The sequence below is a fragment of the Podarcis liolepis genome (genome assembly GCF_965112155.1).
Source record: "Podarcis liolepis genome assembly, chromosome: 7".
NCBI lineage: Eukaryota > Metazoa > Chordata > Lepidosauria > Squamata > Lacertidae > Podarcis > Podarcis liolepis.
In genome coordinates, this window is record NC_139561.1 from 23,108,970 (window position 1) to 23,130,821 (window position 21,852).

Below are 21,852 nucleotides of genomic sequence, written 5' to 3' on the forward strand. Positions count from 1 at the left end.
TCATGTATATGTATGTGTGTGTGTGTATAGGTCATCGCAAAACTATAAAGCTGCATAAAAAAAAATCAAGAGGGAGATGCCACAGGTACTTAACCCTTTGGTGTCTCCCCTCCTGGGTTACCATTAGGGGGCAAGAACTGCACTCCCATGAAAGTGGGAGAGAGATGGTGGGACTATACACTTTAGAAGGACTTTATACAGTTTAGATAGCCTGCTACTGATTTGCCTGCTCACTTATTTTTCAGAAGGCTGTTGTTAGATATACTGCTTTAGATATGCTGCTTTATAGTTGCACCCAAAAAAAAAGAGGTAATAACTGATGTTATTGCACTCCAGATTGACAGGACGATACTGTGTAAAAGTTGACACTGCTGCTTAGTAAGTATGCATTACGTGACCAGTGTACTACATTCACTGCTTATTACTATTAACTTTTAATTGTTTTGCTATATAAGGCTATTATGTTGTGCACTGACACACACTGTTCGTTATGTTCTAGGTTCTGGGCCACCTTGTGATCTTTTGACAAAGGGTACTGTGGGGTGCTGCAGGGGGGACCAACTTTTCTCCAATGCTATTTAACACCTATTGGACCAACCACTCAGAGCAGTCATTAGGAGATTTATTTATTTTTTTGGCGAGGTGCCAGAAATATGCTGATGACATCCAGTTCTATTTCTGGGCAACATCTGAATCAGGAGAGGCTGTGCATGACCTGAACCGGGGCTTGTCTGCAGTGAAGAGCTGGGTGGTGGAGGCTCTGTGGGTAACTGGTTCCCCAGATTTGGAAGTTGGGAAGTTTGCGTATCCTGAATGGGTATGTAGTTTGGGTGGGGGCGTCCACCTAGATTCAGCGTTGTCACTTGGGACACACATTGTCTCAAACAGCAAGGAGCACATATTGCCACCTATGGTTAGTATGCCTATCCTGGATGGGGATAGCCTGACCACTATGATACATACATTGGCACCTTGCAATTAGATTCTCATAATGAGCTCTATATGGAGCTACCATTGAGGCTTGGAAACTTCAGCTGGTGCAAACTGCAGCAGCTAGGATACTGACCTGGAGCCTCTTGTCATGCACAGACTGCCTGTTAGCCTATTGAACAATCCAATATTTTGTTATGAACAAATAAAGCTTTGAACAACTTGGGACTAGATTACCTAAAGGACAGGCTTCCCTGATACTGGCTGAGTAGATCACAAAGGTAATCAGAGGCCTTGCGAAGCCATGACCTACAGAGACATCTGGCAGAAGCATGTAAGCAGGGCCTTCTTTGTGGTGGTCCCTTACTTCTGGAATGCCCTCCTCTCCATTATTCAAGAGGCACGAACTATTGGATGCCTTCATTGTTTAGTAAGAACATAAGAACTTCCTGCACCAGGCTACTGGCCCATCTAATCCTGCATCCTGCTCTCACCAGATGCCTCTAGGAAACCTACAAGCAGGATTCAAGCACAAGAAGCAATCTAACCATAGAGCCAGAACATAACCATCATAGCTGGTAATCGTTGATAGTCCTAACCTCCGTGAATTTGCCCCATTCTTTTAAAAAGCTATCCAAGTTAGTGGGCATCCATAGCTGAACTATGTGCTGTGTGAAGCCCTTTCTTTTATCTGTTCTGTATCTCCCAACATTCAGCTTCACTGGATGTCTGTGAGGTCTAGTGTTATAAGAGAAGAAAACCCGATTTAATTGCTTGACATTTCCCTGTAACTTTTCTGCCATAGGACTCTGCAATTTGGTTTCTCTATTTTATATTGTTTTAAATATGCTTTCTTTCTTTTTTTTACAAAACATTTACAAACCGCTCTGAGAGATCTTTTAATATAAATGGTACAGAAATATTAAAAATAAAATAAAATACCACCTCTCTCAGTGTTTGGACAGGATCTTGTTGCACAGACATCCCTGTTAACAAAGGGCAAAGATCTTCAGATGTTCAGGAGATGATTGCCAGGGTTCCTTTCCTACCGTCAGAAAGTTATGGGAGTTCTGACAATGGGCAACCTCTGGCACACATGCACAAATGTAGCTTAGCAGCCAGCAGATGGCATAGATTTACGTGAGTCAATTCAGTGCCTCTGGCTTCATACCAGGGAACCAGGCAGAGGGCCTTCTCGGTAGTGGCGCCCTCCCACCAGATGTCAAAGAGAACAACAACTACCAGACTTTTGAAGACATCTGAAGGCAGCCCTATTTAGGGAAGCTTTTAATGTTTGATGTATCACAGTATTTTAATATTCTTTTGGAAGCCGCCCAGAGTGGCTGGGGAAACCCAGCCAGATGGGCGGGGTATAAATAATAAATTATTATTATTATTCATACCTGAATTCTTTGGTGCTGCCTAGGGCCGGAGATGCAGACAAGCTGCGCGTCTTGGCCCGCCCACGCATGGAGTTGGCGCAGCTCCGCTCCTCGTCGGCCCGACATGAGGAGCATTGGTAGCAGGTGGAGTCTGAGCTGGCATCGTCCCTGCCAGGGCTGAAGGCTTCTGGCTCCATCTCCATCCTCAGAAAATAACTTTCCTGGGAAGAAAAAAAGCAGGGTTCAGGTGAATGTTAGGTTTCAAAACCAATGACAGGTCAAGACCCACAGAATAGCTACTTTGCTGGATGGAAGCCCAAGGACCAGCTAACCCAGAATTCAGTTTTGTAGGATGGAAGCCCAAGGACCAGCTAACCCAGAATTCAGTTTTGTAGCCATAAAGGCAAGAGTCTTTCTCAAACACATGGATCCAGCCCTTGATTGGGTACCCAGAGATATGCTGCCTCCAGGATGCATCCAACATTAGTCCCACTTGGAGTAGACGCACTGAAATTTGCAACAAGGACTAACTTAGGTCCAGTGATTTCAGATGGGTCCGCTCTGAGCACAGCCACCTGTACTAATCATGCCACGGACACATAATATTAGAATACAGTAGTACCTTGGGTTAAGAACTTAATTCGTTCCAGAGGTCCATTCTTAACCTGAAACGGTTCTTAACGCGAGGTGCGCTTTCACTAATGGGGCCTCCTGTTACCACTGCACCACTGGCGCGTGATTTCCGTTCTTATCCTGGGGCAAAGTTCTTAACCTGGAGCAACCACTTCCTGGTTAGCGGAGTTTGTAACCCAAAGCACCTGTAACCTGAAGTGTCTGTAACCCGAGGTACCACTGTATAGTTTTGTATCCTCCATTAGGCCTTAAGGCACTGCTGGGTAAACCTTTAGTCTAGGGGTTGAATGTGGCCCTCCAGGCATCTCCATGTGGCCCTCAGGACTCTTCCCTGGCCACACCCCTCACTGGCTCAGCTCAAGTGCTTTTGCTTGGCTGTGTCATCGAACTCTGATAATGCCTCTTCTTGCTCGCCTGGCTGGATAGAGCTCTGCCTGCTGTCGAATCATCTCCCTCCCTTCACTGCATCCCTTCTCACCCCAATGCAACTTGAGCGCAACCGGATTCATATCAATTACATTTTTTATTATAGCTTTGTATACATTTCAGCCCTTGCTTCACCAAACACAGCCCTGAGTTTCCTAAAACAGTTTATGAGAAAAGGGTACAAGGCGTTCCTGATGCCTTCTGAGCTGGTTGGCCAATTTACATATTTTTTATGTGTGAAAGCAAGCCTCCCTCTGGTTTTCTGGGTCTCTCTCTCGTTATAGGGATGCTGTGCCTGGCTGGATGTTACACAAGGAGGGCAACGATTCACACCTTCGCTAGGTCACCTGCCTATATATACACAAGAGGCCTACTGGATCAGGCCAAAGGCCCATCCAGTGCAGCATCCTGTTCTCAAAGAAGTGGCCAGCGCGATGCTTCTGGGAAACACGCAAACAGGACTTGAGCACAACAGCCACCATCTCCAGTTGAGATTCCCTACAACTGGTATGCAAAGGGATAGTGCCTCTGACCATGGAGGCAGAACATGTCCCTCTTCTCCTTAAGGAGTTGCCAAAGTGGTGCAATGGTTAGTGTGCTGGCCTATGACTTGGTAGGCCAGGGTTCAAATGCCCACTCAGCCATGAGGCTCTCTGTGTGACCTTGAGCCAGTCGCTGCCTCTCAGCCTACCCTACCTCACAGGGTTGTTGTGGGGATAAAATGGGGAGAGGAAGCACCATGTATGTTAAGCTGTTTGGGGGAAAAGGTGGGTTATAAATAAAGTAATAACTAAGTCTGAGTGTTGCTGAGAGTGTTGGCGCTTGGATGGCTTAAGATATTTTCTTCTTCTTCTTTAATCTCTATGGGGCACCAGTGCACTTCAGTTAAAATGCAGAGAATTCATTGCCTCCTAGCCTGTATCTTCTCGTTTCCAAGCGACTCTCCTTCGAGTCTTCATTTTAAAAGGCATTACTTGGGTCAAGCTCTTGAAATGGGGAAGTGGGTGCTGTCGACGTTTCAATCAGCAGGATACAAAAATCTACAATGTATAATAAAAAAGGGGTGGAGGCAGTGGAAATTCTGACTATTAAAAGAGCACATGGATTTCGGTCTCGGCTATAAGCATTCTGAAACTGTCAGACCACACACAGGTGCTAGCCTCATTGAGATTGGCGCATTTCAAGCTTTTAAAGCATTTCTGCCATTTTATTTAACCAACTGACCTCCTTCTGATTGGTCCCTCTCCAATACAGACTGAGAAGTACTGTACAGCCTTATGAATACTTTGAAAAAGGAAAAGGCAGCAGCAGCCAAGGTATGTTTAAATGCAAGCAAAACCGTGCTACGTCTGAGTGGAATATATTGCATTATGTTAGCAGGGGAGGCAAAAGTATTATTATTTCAATGTTTGCTCCTCCTCCTCTTCTTCTGCTTCTTCATCATCACACAGCTTAACCATGAAGTGATTCCAGCTCATGTCAGCAGTTCTGTAATGGCTTGTTTCATCCTCATAATTTGTGAAATAACTATCGTGGGCTTCTTAAAAACAACAAATAGACGTTCTGTGCTACTTGCGCAAAATATATTGAGCCAGTGGCCTTTTGAAACTACAAATTATGGTAAGAACACACACACACACACACACACACACACACACACACACACACACACACCATATATAAATCACAATAAAATGAAGCCGCTCCAGTGGGTTAAAGCTTTTCTTTAGTGTCAATTTTGCAACAAGAGCACATATTCTGCATTGCCAGGAGTGAGAATGTTTGTGGCTCTCCAGATGTTCTTGTGGCCCTCCAGATACTAGGGGTTTTTTTGGGGGGGAAGTGTTGACTATAGTTCCATAGCTTAAAAAAAAACCCAAAACCAATACAATAAAAATGTATTGGCACAGTGACATTTTTATCCAATGACAGTAGATCTATTGACATTAATAGACATGGCTAACTTGCGTCCATTAATTTCAATGGGTCTACTGCTGCAAGTAGATGCTAGTTGGCTACAGCTCAAAGAAATCAAAGGAGAAAGGAAGGTGGTACATGTACAAAAATTAAACCAGGGAAAGCTAATCATATTTTAACCACACCTTATAGCAGAGGTCACCAGCCCAGCATCCACAAAGGCTTTCACTGGTGCCTCAAACTCTGAGCTTTCATTTTTTAAAAAGTCTCTAGCTCTCCTACAAAGTAAGTTGTGGGGCAAAAAGTGCAGGTACTTTCTAAGAGATTTTTGTGAAATGAGAGTAAGTGAAGTGTGGCCACCTTGTATATTTATCCTGTTACTGAGAAACACTTCCTGTTCCTAGATTGCTTTTTTATCCTTGATATTTAGTTTTTATGTTGGAAACCACCCAGATTGCCTGGGGCAACCCAGTCAGGTGGGTGGAGTATAAATTATTATTATTATTATTATTATTATTACTACTACTACTACTACTACTACTACTATTATATCAGCAACAGCCTGTGTGTGTGTGTGTGTGTGTGTGTGTGTGTGTCTGCAAGTAAAATCAACAGTGTGTGACCCCCACAATCAAGACTAGCAGGACATAGCTGACTTCCCATGGTAAACAAAAGGCTATTGGGAATGGCTATCTCTCTAATGTTTATGTTTTGCCACCTGCTACAGCAGCTATGTTGTGACTGGGGCTCCCAGCACATGCTCAAACTTCAAAATGTGCCCACTGGTCCAAAAAGGTTGGTGAGCCCTGCCTTATGGGTTAATCTGTTACTTCACAGGGTCATCAAAACAAAGCAACCCCCAAGCCAAGAAAAAGGGCTCCAAGTCCACTTGTAGGACAAGAAAGAGAGGCCCCACTGGTCCTCTCCTAACCAGACCCTCCAAGTGTCCCTATTTTCCCTGATTTAGAGAAGCCGTCCCAGTTTATTATTTGATCCCAGAATGTACCACTTTTCCTTAATATGTCCCTATTTTCGTTGGAGAAATGTTGGAGGATATGGAGTTATCCAACCCCTGAGCTGTCTGAAGGCTATCCTGCATAGGGAAGGTTTTTAAAAATGTTTTATTATGTTTTTATGTATGTTGGAAGCTGCCCACAGTTGCTGGGGCAACCCAATAAGATGTGTGGGATATAAATAGTAAAATTATCATTATGGAATGGGACACCCCTATATTAACTGGAGAAACGTTGGAGGGTATGGTGTTAACTCACAGAGCACCTGTCGGGGGTTCCGCTGAGGACAGGCATCCCTGCTGCAAAGTCAATAAAGGCTTCTTTTTTATTTGTCACTTAAAGAGGCGTATCATGTTAATTTTTCTGAGACTGCCAAAAAACAAACTCTGGTGTACCAGGCGCCGATCAGATGTGACTGAACCATGACTCCCATAATTTCTGACTGCTGAGCATGCTGGCAGGAGTTGATGGGTGCTGGGAGTCATGCAACATCTGGAGGGCCACAGATGTTCCTCATCCCTGTCTGGTAAAGAGTCTAATGAAGTAGTTCTCTGATGGATATATATTGGAAATGGCTTTATATGCTCAAGTGGAGAGGTGATCATCTCCGAATTCTGCTTTTCATACTTCTGCAATGTATTTTGGAAAGTTGTTGCTCACTATGCACTTGGACATTTCTGCGGATACCATAACGAACTTTTGCATGATGGTTCCCAAGTTCAAGGAGCAGGCAACATCTGAGGGGAAAGCCTTGAAAAGTTTCAGGCTATGATGTCAGGTAGGACATCATACAAATGTGGCCAGAATTATACATATAATTATATGAAGCCTAGCCAGCTTTCAGAGTAGCCTTCAACCCAATACTGCATTACGCAGGAGTACTGCAGAAGCACAGGGACGATGCTGCACCCAAGTAGACTAGCTCCCTGATGCTACAAGGGGGTCATGCCACTTTGTAAACTAAGGACAAGAATGCAGGCATTGACAGCTCTTTGCCAAGTGCAATTTGTACAGCAGTTTGTAGGACCAACAACCTAAAGAGGGCTTATTTTACTGTTCTACAGGACTTTGTGGAAGAAAGAGGGCTTCCTACCCTACTAAAAGAAACTTTATGCAGAAGCTTCACTCTACAGAATGCTTTATAGAATAGCAAATAAAAACCCAGGGGGGAGAAAACAAACAGGTGCTGCCTGGAAGAACAACAAAGTGAGCCATTAAGGAAACCCATATGTTGCTGAACTACAAGTACCATGCATGGTGGGGCTGATGGGAGCAATGTCTGGAGGGCCAAATGTTCCCAACATCTGGGTTAGAGTATACGACTATACTCAGAAAGTCTTGTGTTCAAATCCCCACTGAGTCTCAAAGCTCACTGAAGTGACCTAAGGTCAGTCATTGTGCCTTCCTTAGCCTAACTTAACTCACAGAGTTCCTGTGAGGATAAAAGGGAGAGGGAGAGAAGTATTATTTGGGCCACCCTGAGTTCCTTGAAGGTAGGGTGTGATAGAAATACGATAAATATAGAATATAGGTCATTTTTCTCCCTCAGTAATTTCACTTGATGAGCGAAGATGTTCAGGTTATGCCTGCAGAGTGGAGGTCACATAATATACTTACTATAGCACCACATAGAGGCTTCAAAATATTTCTGACAGCCATTTGCTCATGCCATCATTAATTGGCCAGAAGAACTAGATTACCCTGTACGACGTCGGCCTGTACATTACACAATTAAGAACTCACCATAACTCATATAACACAAGAGGACAGTGGGGCATTCAGAAAGCAGAACAAGAAAGCGCTTTATCTCGCTCTTAGTCTCCCTTTTTGCAAATAAAATGTTTCATTCAGTAGTTAACACACTACTTCTCAGGAACCCAAGCATTTTCCCTTTTCAGCACACAGAATATGAGAATGCGAGATAAAATACACTTTTTTATTTTATTCTTTCCATGTCTCTCTCTATCACAGTAATTTAGCTTAAACCACACTTTCAAGACTTCACTACATTTGACCTTACACTGAGAGCGAGCTGAAATAAACACAACATTGAGGTCACCCTGTAACATTTCAGCAAAGGCAGAACTTGATCTCAGGTCCTCAGGGGAGGCTGCTCCATGAGGGCAAATGGGACACTGCCTCACCAACCTCAATCTGCCCTCAGCCAGTCCTCACCTGCCTGTCTTCTTACAATCAGTCAGGCGGTGGTTCTGCTTGCCGTTAACTCCGGCACCACCTACTGTTGGTCTCCCTGCCTACTGCCCTACCAAACCCAATGGGCACCAGACACCACTGCTGGTCTTGAAGAACTAAAGTAAAGTTTTGGATTTGCTGGACCATGCTATTTGTATATTCCAAATGCACGACAGAAACAATTTTTCTGAATGCATTGCAGACTCAAAATTTCCTGTTCCTGCTGCCAGTTTACTGAACTCTTACATAAGAGATAAGAAACAGGAAACATTGCTGTCAATAGTCCAGAAAACACAAGACCTAGGTTTCAGGCTGCCCTTCCTCAAATTAAGTAACTTCCCAAAATGTATTCCAGTGTTGTTGTCTTAGAGCATCAGGGCTTCTAAATTCATGTAACCACTGATATTTTGCAAACTTTAGAAGCCAGAATGGTGCAAAGGAGAAAAGGGTTGGTTCTCCTATTTGAAGATGAAGTGTGACTCCCAAAGTTCACTTAGTGATCTCAAAAGCAAGTCAGTGGCTCTGTTTGAACATCTTATCACATCTTGGTTTGAAATGGATATAATTTATAGAGTTAGAATAGTTTTGCTAACAATGGTTTGATGTAATGTCTGAATTGGCAAAGTAGTCAAAGTACTATGTCTGGAGTTAGTTATACAATAGAAGGAGTGCTGAGAGGATGAAAATCAAATGAGCCAGTATGCAGGCAAAACCATGGTTTGGGCTGCCCAACAGGCAAGCCACCCTTGAAATAAATTCAGTTTGCTCCACAGGCTGTAAATATGTTTATCAAAGGAGTAACCACACAAACCTAGCACAAACCATGGTTTTCAATTCTGGTTTACTATCTGATCACAAACAATGTTTGCCTGTTCAGACATCATGCCGAACCATCACTAGGTTTCCTTAACCATGGTTGGGCTTAATATCTGAAAAGAACCCCAACCCAGTTTGCTTGTAACTCAAAATCAAACCATGGCTTACCATGCATGAGCAAGTGTACTAGCGCACAGGGAGAAAATCACGACCATACTGCCAGAAGCTAAACAATGGTTTGATTTAACCATGTTTTGTCCACACCTAGGCTCATGATTTGTTTTTTCCAAACGAACCATGAGCAATAAGCCAATAATTAATTTTGGATACATCTGTGGGTTTGTTTAGACATTTAATGCAACCAACCAAGCAAACATTATTATGCCATTACCAAGGAGGACAAGTCTGAACACTTGTGAAATGCTGATAATTTGTCACCATTTTTACTTTGCCTTTCTGTAAAACTTGCACCCTTGTCAAAATGAAAAAAATCTGACAAATTTCCATCTTTGAACTGACATTTACCAACAAAAACTGATGTATTTTGTCACGAGGCCCTACTGCTTTTGCAGACAACAAGAAAGCAGTTCTTCAACTTATCAAGCCCTCTATGGGCACAGCCAACAGATGTCAGGAATGGAAAAAAATCAAGAGCCAAAAAGTTGGGAAAAGAAACTGAGCTGACTAGAAAACATAGTTAAATACAGTTGTGTGGCACTTTTCCACTTCTCTTGATTTATGTAACAATGAAAAATCCACCCAATAGTGCCAAAAGTTAAATTTAGATAAAACTCAAGTTTCTTCAACATCCAAGTTCATCCCTCAGCTCCACTCCATCTTCAAATCCCCATCCCAAACTCTCTAGAAGTTCCCACCTGCACCCACATATCCTGCGGTGTAAGATCTCTCCCCATTTTCTTTTTCTCCTTATTCTGTCATACTCCCTGTCAGTGTTCATCATTTGTTGCTTATCTCGTTTCCCCCTTCTAACCCCTCATGGTCCTCCAGCCCCATACCCCCATTTTCTCTCTCACCAACCCCATGACTTTTCTTCATCCCTGCCCCCTCTTGCCCCTTACACCCACTTCTCTCGCACCCTGCCACCTTTCCTCTCATCCCCTCCTAATTCACACACACCCACTCTCCTGCCCCACACTTCCATCCTCACTAGCCCCTCACTACTCCAGCCCTATACCCCTGCTACACTCACCAACCGCTCCTGCCCCATATCCCACTACATTCACCAGCCCCTCCTGCCCCATGCTCCCCACATCCGACCCCCTCCTGCCCCATACCCCCAACACCCTACACTCATCCTGCCCCATACTCCCACACTCACCAGCCCCTCCTGCCTCATAACGCCCCCACCCCCACCTGCCCCATATCCCCCCACACTCACCAGTGCCTCCTGTCATTTACTTTCTCACTCAACAGCCCCTTCTGCCCCATACCCCCACCCCACCCCTCCAGCCCCATATCCTCCCAGACTAACTAGCCTCTCCTGCCCCATACTCCCACTCACCACCCGCTCCTACCCCATACCCCCATACCCCACTCCACCCCTCATGCCCCATATCCTCCCAGACTAACCAGCCTCTCCTACCCCATACTCCCACTCACCACCCGTTCCTACCCCATACTCTCCACACGGCACTCCACCCCTCCTGCACCATATCATCCCAGACTAACCAGCCTCTCCTGCCCCACGGCCCCCCCATCCCGCCCCATACCCCCCACCCACTCCTCCTGCCCCATATCCCGCACTCACCAGCCCCTCCTGCCCCATGCCGCTTTCCTTTCTCACTCTCCAGCCCCTCCTGCCCCACAGCCCCATTTCTGCCTGCGCCGGCCCCTCCCCTTCTCCTCCTGCCTTTCTTGCCTCACCTCCATGCCCCCTTCCCCTCCTCTTGCACCTTCCTCACAGCGCTCCCCCCCCGGCCCCCCTCTCGAGTGGGGCGCCCCCTCCTCCTCCGAACCCTGCCCTCCGGCCCCGCCCCCTCCGCCTCCCGTCACTCACTTTCTCACTCGCGCGCCAAGCGGCCCCGCCTCCGCCTCCTCCTCAGGTGCGCGAGGCCAACCCCCGCTCCCCGGCCTCAGAGGCCTGCCGCCGGCCGGCAACTCCTCCAGCCCAGCGAGCGCGGCCAAGAGCGGCAACGACGGCGGCAGCGGCAACCCCCGCCAGGCACCTCCTCCATCCTCCTCGGCCCGTCCCTCCTTCCTTCCCCTCAGGGAGGTAAAACCTGGTAAAGAGGGAGGAGCGGGACTGGGAGCGAGGAGAGCGCTATTACGCATGCGCTCCTTCGGCGAAGAGGCCACGGCCAAGCGAGCCCGGAGGGGCTTGAGGGAAGGGATTCGGTCCGTGAGGAGAGCATGCGCGGCTTGTGTTTGTGGCGGGCACTTCTGTGGACTTGGGCCCGCAGACTTAGGAAAAGTGTAGAACGGCGCGCAGTGTTAGTTTCCGGGTTCTGTAGACTCCCATATAAATGACGGAAGAACCTCAGAATTTTAACGTAGGCGTGGTGATGATGATCATTATTGTTATCGTTACAATTTATTACTCGCCCTTCACCCTAAGGTCCCAGGACGGACTGCAACAATTTAAAACACAACGCTGATATTAAAACGCAACAATTACACAATACTAAGAAAAAGTTTAAAACAAGCTTATGATTACGGAAATAAGGTGGGCCCCTCAAATATAACACCTCAAGTGGCACAGCGTGGTGTTATATTTCCAGCAACCCAGAAACTCCGTATCTAGGCCACTCTACACTTTTCTTTCTCTGTCTCTCAGAAGAGAAAGCAGCTCAAGTAGGGGCTTCTGCGCACGCGCAAGAAGAGGCCGGCTCGAAAATAGAGCGAGGCCGAGCGACTTCAGCGCGCGTGCGCAGTGCGTGCCAGTGGTCCCGCTGCGCGCAGCTGTGACAAGAAGGCGCTCTGCATAAGTTCAGATACAACCTGGTTTTCCTTGGGTTCTGCAGAAGTCTCACGGCCCACATCTCTCTTTCAAAACCTGAGGTGGGCTGTTGAACAAACAAATGACGAGCAAAGGGTCTTGTGTCACCTTTTAAGCGATATGGCAGTTTAATTTGGAATAAAGGTTTTGTGCACTTTGCGCAATTCAGGATTCGGTCGTCTGACGAAGTGCAACATGGAAGAATGGAGACAAGAGAGCTCCCGATCTTATGCAGAGTAAATCTCTTCCATCCCACTAAAGCAGCCCAGGATCATACCTTTGAAGTTTATGAGGAGGAGGATACCAGCGAGTAGGCATGACTTGCACATAGAATCAGGGCCCAGGGAGCTTCCTCAGCACTGCTTCATCCATAACAGCTAGAATTGTCATACAGTAGCCAAGTGCCATCTTGCTACTGTGATTGCTTACTGTTTGTTTTTACTGTATTTATTGGATACTGGATGGACTGCTTTATTGTTATGTGTTGCAAACCACCCTGGAGCTTGTTTTTTTTTCTTCTTTTAAATAAAGGACAGTATAAAATGTTTCAAATAAATGCACATTTAGATAAGCACAATATGGTAGTGCATATGGAACTTGGAAATGTTTATTAGAATGAGATGAAGACTGGGAAGCAGCGTGGAGGGATTCTTTTTTAAAAAAAACAAGGCAAGGTAGAAAAAGTGTCTGTGCTGTGAAAGGATTCGAACTAACTAGAGCCTGTGTGTTTGTTAAAGAGTACTGGACTAGAACGGGGAAGACTCCGGTTCAAACTCGCATCAGAAGCTCACTGAGTGGCAATGGACCAGTCATTATACAGTGGTACCTCGGGTTAAGTACTTAATTCGTTCCGGAGGTCCGTACTTGACCTGAGACTGTTCTTAACTTGAAGCACCACTTTAGCTAATGGGGCCTCCTGCTGCTGCCGCGCCGCTGGAGCCCGATTTCTGTTCTTATCCTGAAGCAAAGTTCTTAACCTGAAGCACCATTTCTGGGTTAGCGGAGTGTGTAACCTGAAGCGTATGTAACCTGAAGCGTATGTAACCCGAGGTACCACTGTACTATGAGGGGAAGCCTCAGCTACCTACCTTTATGCCCATGATGGATAGCTCAGTTGGCAAACCATGAGAATTCTTAATCCCACGTTGGGCAAGAAATTTCATGCTTTGCACAGGAGTGGACTAGATGGTCCTTGTGGTCCCTTCCAACTCTACAATTCTATGGGGAAGGGGAGGTGCATAGTGTTTTTAAAGAACCAAAGTTTAAAGCAGATGTAGAGGGCTCTTCATTTCTCTTAGAGGAATGTGGTGCTGAGGAAGGGGGTGACTGAGCCTTTGCACTGTTCTCCCAATCAAATACCTCCCACCTCCACATACTCTGTGGCTAATAACAGGTGTCTGGGAAGGTAAAAATCCAGAAAATGGCACAGAAGGAGGGGTGTTCGATTTAAACTAGCCCACTCTTCCAAAAACCTAACCTTTAGGAAGATTTATTTAGGGTTAGGGTGAGATTTGACATTTAAGGAGTCATTCCAGCTCAGAGTACCAGTATCTTTGAGCAAGGTGCCTGAGGGAGGAGAGGTGAACGTTTATTTGTGTTCCGTCAAGAGTTTCCTCATGCTCCTATTGCACCAGCTTGGAGGAATCTGAATGAGGAAGTTGGGTGTGGGGGATAACACTAACCCAGAAATGTGGATAGCCTGTTTGCAAGAGGGGGCTTTTTAAAGGGGAAATCCCAACTGAAAGCAAAGCATTTTTATATTAACAGTACTTCTGATGGGGGCTTGAGACCTAGGGAGGCCATCTTGCCTAAAGCCACTTGCAGCCTCAACTGATGGGGTTGTAGTCAAAGCACCTAGAGGGCACCTGGTTGCTGAAGGCTGCATTAGTGTAACATCCGGTGCTGTTTCCCTGTCGCAAGAGTTGGCTGGAATTTCAAAAAGTCGACTGAAAACAGGTCAACAAAGCCAGAGGTGGGCCCTGTCATGAGGCAGCTGCTTTAGATTTTGGGAAGCGTGATGAGCTACTGACTGTCCTGACTTTTGCATTATAATCTAGCAGGAGACTCCTGTTGTTCTGTGCAAGCCTGGTTGGAACAAACATAGAAAAGAAACCCCATTCATTTCAAGTAGGCTTTTACAAAGGATAATGTTCTGGTCAATTTTGCCTTGTGTCAATGAACATGAAGGAGGTGGGGGTGGGGACCCATTTGGATTGGAGAGCAACTGTAACTTGCATGCAGAATGTCCCAAGTTCAGTCCCCAGCATCTCAGTCCCCTGCCTGAAATTCTGGAGAGCTGCTGCCGGTTAGTGTCGACAGTACCGAGTCAGATGAGCCAATGGTTTGACTCAGTATAAGGCAGCTGCCTGTGTTTTTTTTTCTGCATCAAGACTCCCAGATGCTTTGTACTAGCTCTTCATGAAGCATCTTTCATTTTATTTAAATAGGCCTAATGCAAATTCCTCATCCTAGAAAAATAATTGTGATTCACGCTCCTGCCCTTCTCTTTCGAGCAAGCAACAAGGTCAGTTTCACAGCTGCTAAGAGGAAACATATTTACATAGCCCGTTTCTTTAGGACATCTACTGCTTTTATGGGAAGGATTTCTCCCCCCCTTCCCCCAACCAAGGAGAGATGCAGTTCTAGTGCAATGCACTTATTACCTGTACAAGGACCACCAGATGACCCGCTGCGTTGATGACCTCATGCATTTGATGAACACTTATCCTAATTGATGGCGATTAGGCACAGTGGCTCAACGGACAAGTACACTCCTATTTTTAGAGAGCTCAATGGTTCTGTAGCCATCTCCAAAGGATATGACCTTGGTAATGAACTTTGGGACGCTTGCTTACTTTCTGGAGCATGAGTGGTTACGTGCTAGTCCTGAACCTCGAGGCAATAATAATTAAGTGGTACTGGTTGTGCCACAGAGAAGGGCTGGCACATGGCATCCCTGGGCATTTGCTGGAGCCCAGAAGAACCCACTGATGATGCCTGCCTTGGTCTACTCATCAAAAATATGTATGTCCCAGATTCTGAGCTGCCACATTTATTTCCCATTATGCCCAGACATCACTCTGAGGCATTGTGGGGAATTCCAGTGCAGCTATACTCAACTACCCAGTGTGGAGCTGCTGTTGATACCAGGTCAGTGGCTGGTAGGAAACCCACAAGTAGGACCTGAGCACAGGAGCTCTCTTGCCTTCAGTGGGTTCCAGCAACTGGTACTCAGAAGCATTGCCATTGCACAGCCATCCTGCTTTTTGCTGGATCCTAGAATACTGGGTTGAATTCTATTTCCCTTGTATTTATGCTAAATGATGCTGTTTTTATCTGCCATCTGCAGATGGACCACTGGCTTGATCAAGCAAGGCAATTATTATGTGCTTATTTATCTCAGCTTCTGATAGGTGTTGGTGATGCAGTGCTGACAATGTCTCTTTGAGGCATATGCTGTGGATGTGTCCTGTGACATCTTTTTGGTCAGCTGCAGTTGTTCATATTAACTTTGTTTTGGGGGGAAATCCTTGAGGTTTGTGGATGTTCACACATCCCCGTGATGCGTGGGGACAAGCAGACAGGCAACAAAAGAGGACCTTGCAATTGCTTTATGGTTGCAAAGAGCCTTGTGCTTCTATGTTGGAAGGTTAAAACCCAACCACCATTACGTAGCAGTCTAAAATGCGTACTGTCCTTCCTGCAATTTTGTTTGGATATCTAATTGGGGAAAACGGACTGCTTTGATTAATAGATAGGTTTGAATTAGGATTGATGGATTATTTTTACTGTTAATGGTAGCCAACATTTCTTTTCATTCTGTGATATTTGCATATTATTATTATTTTTAAAAGGATTAAATGCAGTTATGGCAGACAGGTTTAGTGCAACCTTTCTGAAAACAGAAACAACGCTTCATTCCATACCAGTTGCACTTATTTCATAAGACTGGCAAGAACATCGGAGCTAAGTTAAGAAGGGATTTAATCCGAAATAAACATTCTTAGGGGCAGTTTAAGCCAAGATTTGGTGGTCGGACAAATCTCATAGGAAGCTGTAAGAGGGGGAAAGGTCAGGGTGTCTCCCATAATGGTCCTATCGGAAAGCCACTTTTCATAGACTGTCACTGTTAAACCTTGTTCATAATACAGGGCGGGGAGACCAAATTAGGCCAATAAAGAAGTTCAGGACTCTCAAAAAAGGAAGCACTTCTCACACAACGCATAATGAAAATGATACTTCTCACACGACACGCTGACAGCTTTCAAGGGGGATTAAACCTTTATTTAGTGTGTGTACAGTGGTACCTCGGGTTAAGTACTTAATTCGTTCCGGAGGTCCGTTCTTAACCTGAAACTGTTCTTAACCTGAAGCACCACTTTAGCTAATGGGGGCCTCCCGCTGCCGCGCCGCCGCACAATTTCTGTTCTCAGCCTGAAGCAAAGTTCTTAACCCGAGGTACTGTTTCCGGGTTAGCGGCGTCTGTAACCTGAAGCGTATGTAACCCGAGGTACCACTGTATCTATATACTGCCTTTAGGAAGCTGTTGTATACTGATTCAAACCATTGGTTCATCTAGCTCAGTATTGTCTACAATAACTCACAGCAGCTCACCAGGGGTTCAGGCAGGGGGACATTCCCAGCCCAACCTGGAGACGCCAGGGATTGAACCTGGGACCTTCTGCATGCAAAGCAGATGCTTGGCCACCGTTACACTCCTTCCCTGCTCCCATTTCCACAAGTACCTGGAGAATATTCACTCCAGCAATTTATAAAGGACATCCCACCCATTCTCCAAAGGGGCTCATTCCTTGAAATGAGGGTTGGAACTGGGGGGGGGGGGAGGACAAATCATGCTTTAGAAGAGAAAGAGTCCTGCTTTTTGCTGGATCCTAGAAAACTGGGTTGAATTCTATTTCCCTTGTATTTATGCTAAATGACGCTGTTTTCATCTGCCATCTATCAGAAACAGATATTTGAGAGGCTGCAAATGTACTGAACATCAATGGCTTCGCTTTCATTGTCTCTTCCCTTTCATCGCCTCTCTCCTCGCAGATTAATATTCTTTTCATTTATACCTATTTTTATACCTGCCAGGTCCAGGTGGCCGAGATCACAGATGCGTTAGAAATCCTACCCAAATAAGAAAAAAAGCTGCTCCTCCCCGGTTTGGAGGGTGACCAAAAAACAAAAGGGGTGGGGGAAGCGTCCAAAAGAAAGAAAAATATAATCAAACTTCTTACCTTTCCTTTACTGCCTCCTGGTTTCTAAAAGAAGCAGGAAAGGCTTTGCTCAAAATCCTTGCTGCTAAGTAGAGTCAAGAAAAAAGGATTAGGTGCTTTGACTTAGCCCTGCCCATGAGTTTAGATAAAGTACCCCAGATAAAATGACTAATCAGGGTGCCTAGTCCTCCCCCCTCAATATTTTTTTTAAAAGCTTTTTCATGATACAATACAATAAAAAACAAACTAGAAGGAAAGGAAAAGGGAAGGAAAAAAATGCAAAGCCCTCTCTCAAATGAAGATCTTAACCCTTGTTTCACACAGAAAGGGGTGAACCCTCCCAGCTCTCACCTGGGAGTTTCCCTTCCTTCTTTCCAATCTCCCAGCCTTCCTCTCACCAACCATCTATCACCTTCATGTGTGTATAATCCCCTCAGTGACCCAGAGTAGAGATTGTTCTGTTCTGGAGATGGGGGGTAACGTTGGAAGAAAAATACAGAATTGTTTCACAAGTGCCACCCTTGAAGATCCCAAATACTGGCATACTGTTAAGAAATACTGTGCAGTGGCACCCCCTAGTGGGATAAGGGAGCAATCGTAGCCTCACCTGTCTTTTGTAGTACAGTGGTACTTCGGGTTAAGAACTTAATACGTTCTGAAGGTCCGTTCTTAACCTGAAACTGTTCTTAACCTGAAGCACCACTTTAGCTAATGGGGCCTCCCGCTGCACCGCCAGAGCACGATTTCTGTTCTCATCCTGAAGCAAAGTTCTTAATCCGAGGTAATATTTCTGGGTTAGCGGAGTCTGTAACCTGAAGCGTCTGTAACCTGAAGTGTATGTAACCTGAGGTACCACTGTAAAAGCAAGCTGGAATCTTGTGGCAGCTTATGCCATAAAGCACGTCCAACACATATTTAAAGCACCTTGCTTCCCTCTCCCCCCAAATCCTTGGAACTTCAGTCCTGTCACTTCTTCCATAGAGCTACAATTCCCTGCACCTTTAGTACACTATAGTTCCACTCTTTGGGGGAAAGTCACAGACATTAAATGTGCACTGAATGTGCTTTAAATGTGTGGTGCAGACTGTTCTCACAACCCTAACCAGAAGTAAATACTATCTGAGTTTCCCTGAGGCATACTCCCCAGGAAAGCGGGGTTAGGATTGCAGCGTAATCAGTGTTTTGGAGCATCTTATGTTCTTATTTAAATCATAAGAAGAGCCCTGCTGGATCCATCTAGTCCGGCACTGTTTTTTCTACAGTAGCCAACCAGATTCCTCTGGGAAGCCAACATCAAATTCATCTTTATCTGAGAAGCTAGCCTTTCTTTTTTTAAAAAAAGAGAGAAAAGACAACTGCTATACTCCAACTGGGCAGCAGGTGGCAGAAGCAGCTGCTGTTTTGCCTTTGATCCCCACCCACAACGCAGAGCCCAGTGGCACAAGTTCCACATCATTGCTATTTACAGCCGGAGGCAGCTCCTCCCTGCCACCCACCCTCCCATGCTGCTCATGCAGGATCTCTGCAGTATGAATAAGAGAGTGTATCAGCAGTGCAGACTGCAGGGGTAGCAGAGCAGCCCTTGCCTTGTCACATGCGAGCGTCATAGAGCAGGTGGGGGGCAGGACCTTTGTCCCGCCAGATGAGCACACATTCAACTCATTGCTCCACCTACTTTTGCCTCTAGCCTCCCCGGTCACTGGCAAGTGGCCCTCAGATGGTTGCCAAGAAGGGAATGCGGCCCTCGGGCTAAAAAGCTAATATAATCTCCTTTGAACCCGTGCACAGTAAAATAAATGCCTGTGTGTGTGTGTGTGTGTGTGTGTGTGTGGTACGTGGGGTGTTAGGGGATGGATGATGGGAGACATGTTATGCTGTTTCTGGGGTTGTTTGTCCACCTTTGGTCTCCACCCTGCATTCAGCTCTCACCTGTGGCTCCAAAAAGCTGTTGGCATGCGACAGCAGCCACACCCTGAGAACGGCTTCAACTGGCTGGTTAAACCAGCTGTGGGTAGCTGATGGATCTCAAACCCTTGGTGAGTTAGGGACTTCCACTGCATGCAAAGACAGGCTCTGGCATATTGAGCAAGTGAGACCAATACAGTGGTACCTCCAGTTGCGGACACAATCCGTTCCCGAAAAGTCTGCAACTAGAGTGGCGCTTCTGCGCAAGCACGATAGATCGCTTCTGCGCATGTGCAAAGCACACAGAACACTTCTGCGCATGCATGAAGCGTGTATACACTTCCGGGTTTGCCGCGTTCGCAACCCGAAATGCCACAACGTGAAGCAAACACAACAAGAGGTATAACTGTGGTGGGTCCAACAGTCAAGAAGGTGGTTTCTGCAGAAGGGGTTCATCAGAGTCTCTCTCTTTCTTTTTTTATCTGTGTCTGCGTAAAATGCTCAAAGCAGTTTTCATTTTCTTAAGGTTTCCATTTTCTTAAGGTGCAAAATAGCACCAATGCAGAAATTCAATGCACAACAATTTAGTGGACGCCACAAATCACCATTCAAAAACTATTCAAAACAAGCTTGTAAGACCACGTAATACTAAATAATCAGTATCAGTATTAAACAATTCAGCAGACCAATGCATTATTAATATTTCATCAATATAATCAGCACCATCAAAATGGCAAATGGGGGGTATTGAATTACGATAGTTATGTCACCAAAATGGGACTAGTAAAAAACGAGGGGGGGTTCACTGCTCGGGGGAACCCCAAGGTTTGCAAAGGTAGGCAAGGAGAAAATAAGGACCAAAGAGGGGAAGAAACGAATATACAACCCAAAGCAGTCAGCTGAGAACGCTTAGTGACCATGACATGCTGAACTTTTGTTTAGGGTGTGTCAATGATGGGAAACTAGGGAGAGGAAAATGTAATGGAGTGTCGTGGAAGAGGGGCATGGCTAGCTGGCTGGCATGCTGAACAGGAATACTCCACACTGCAGGCCGGCCCTGCTTGTACATCTATGACCTATCTCAGCATACAGAAAATGTGCAGGATTGTGCTGTGTATCTTGCTCAGTGCCAGCAACCTGTGGGCAGAGACTTCCCTGCTTCAGCTTTGTAAAGTGCTGTGGAAGCATCATCCCCCCCCAAAGTGTGAGGCAAAAACCAGGCCAACACTATTCCTCCCCGTCCCCCAGGAGAAATGACCTGACCTTTTAACTCCTGTTTAGGAGTCGGGGCTGCCTAGCCATTCAAGCACAAGAGAGACCCTAAATAATGTATCGAGAGCAGCTGCCAGCAATGCTTTTGATGCCCATTGGTTCTGATGGAGCTGGAAACCTCAGCTTGCACCCAAGCAGTGGGTGGTAGCTGCTCCTGGGAGAATCCTCTCCATCCCATTCAAAAGGAGCAAAGTCTGGCTCCGTCTTGCCTTCTCAGGTTTAATTAAGCATCTTTGCAGCGGAGTCCATCCTCTATATGGTTTGTGCCACCTCCAAACCAGATGCCAGCCCCTCCTTCCTTTTTCAGCTCTCTAGGATTACAGACATTAAGCCTTTGCCAGCCCTACCTGGAGATGCCAGGGATTGAACCCGAGACCTTCTGTGTACAAAGCAAAAGTTCTGCCTTTGAGGTACAGCCATGCACTATTTTAACAAACCTGCAACACACATAAAGCTATTATAGTTGCAGGGACTGTGTTGTCTGCTTAAGTTCCAACTACTTGAATCAGGCTCCCCACTGGGGGTAACTAACAGGCTTATTAACGGAGCTTTTACAGAGTGTTTTAAAAAAAAAAGTTTTCTTTCCTCAACTTTCAGGAAACAAACCAGAAGAAATAAAAACATAGTTAAGCAGCGAGGGTTGTTTCTAATGCTAGTTGTACTCAAAACAAGCCCATTGAAATTAATGGGCATAGCTAACTTATGTCCATTGATTTCAGTGGGTCTACTACTGTAAGCAGAAGTTAGGAACAGAGGAAGCTGCCAATGTACTGAGTCATTAGGGCATCTAGCACAGCATTGTGTACACTGACCGGTGGCAATATTCCAGGGTTTTAGACAGGGAACGTTCCCAGGTTTGAAACCTGGGGTTTTCCTGCATGAAAAACAGATGCCCCACCACTGAGCTGCAGCCCCAAGTTAGTTCGATGCAACCCTGAACGTTCATCACACAACCCGCATTGACCATACCTTTCAGATGCCCTTTCCTTTGCCCAGTCTGGTATTAATAAAGTAGGTCTCCGGGAGATACTTCAAGGAGCAGGATGCTCAATCCAACCTCTGCAGCTTCTCGTGAGGTCTTTTCAGGAGGGGGCAGGAGGTTGCTTGTTGTCTCTCATGGGAAATCAAAACCCAAAACTCAGCAGCAAAACATTCAAGAGGGCAAGAAGAGGGGGGGGGGGGAGGTG

At 45.8% G+C, this 21,852-nt stretch overlaps 1 protein-coding gene and 1 long non-coding RNA gene across 5 annotated transcripts in view; one reads left to right on the forward strand and one right to left on the reverse strand.

Moving 5' to 3' along the window:
* NADK (NAD kinase) overlaps positions 1-11,530 on the reverse strand; it is a gene marked incomplete at its 5' end in the record, with an annotated part of 52,579 nt that extends 41,049 nt beyond the window's left edge. Inside the window, 2 exons of one of the 4 annotated variants that reach the window (XM_083513123.1) lie at positions 2,334-2,533; positions 11,328-11,530. In XM_083513123.1, coding sequence (XP_083369249.1) covers positions 2,334-2,515 — 182 coding nt within the window. Of the gene's footprint in view, positions 1-2,333; positions 2,534-10,554; positions 10,573-11,078; positions 11,115-11,194; positions 11,218-11,327 lie in introns of those variants that run through there. The other 3 variants (XM_083513122.1, XM_083513121.1, XM_083513120.1) reach the window with 3 other exon arrangements.
* Positions 11,531-11,746: 216 nt separating this feature from the next.
* On the forward strand, positions 11,747-12,843 carry LOC310711474. Its single transcript, XR_014528478.1, has 2 exons — positions 11,747-12,328; positions 12,436-12,843. It is a non-coding gene; the product is annotated as an uncharacterized lncRNA (long non-coding RNA).
* The last annotated feature ends 9,009 nt before the right edge of the window (positions 12,844-21,852 follow it).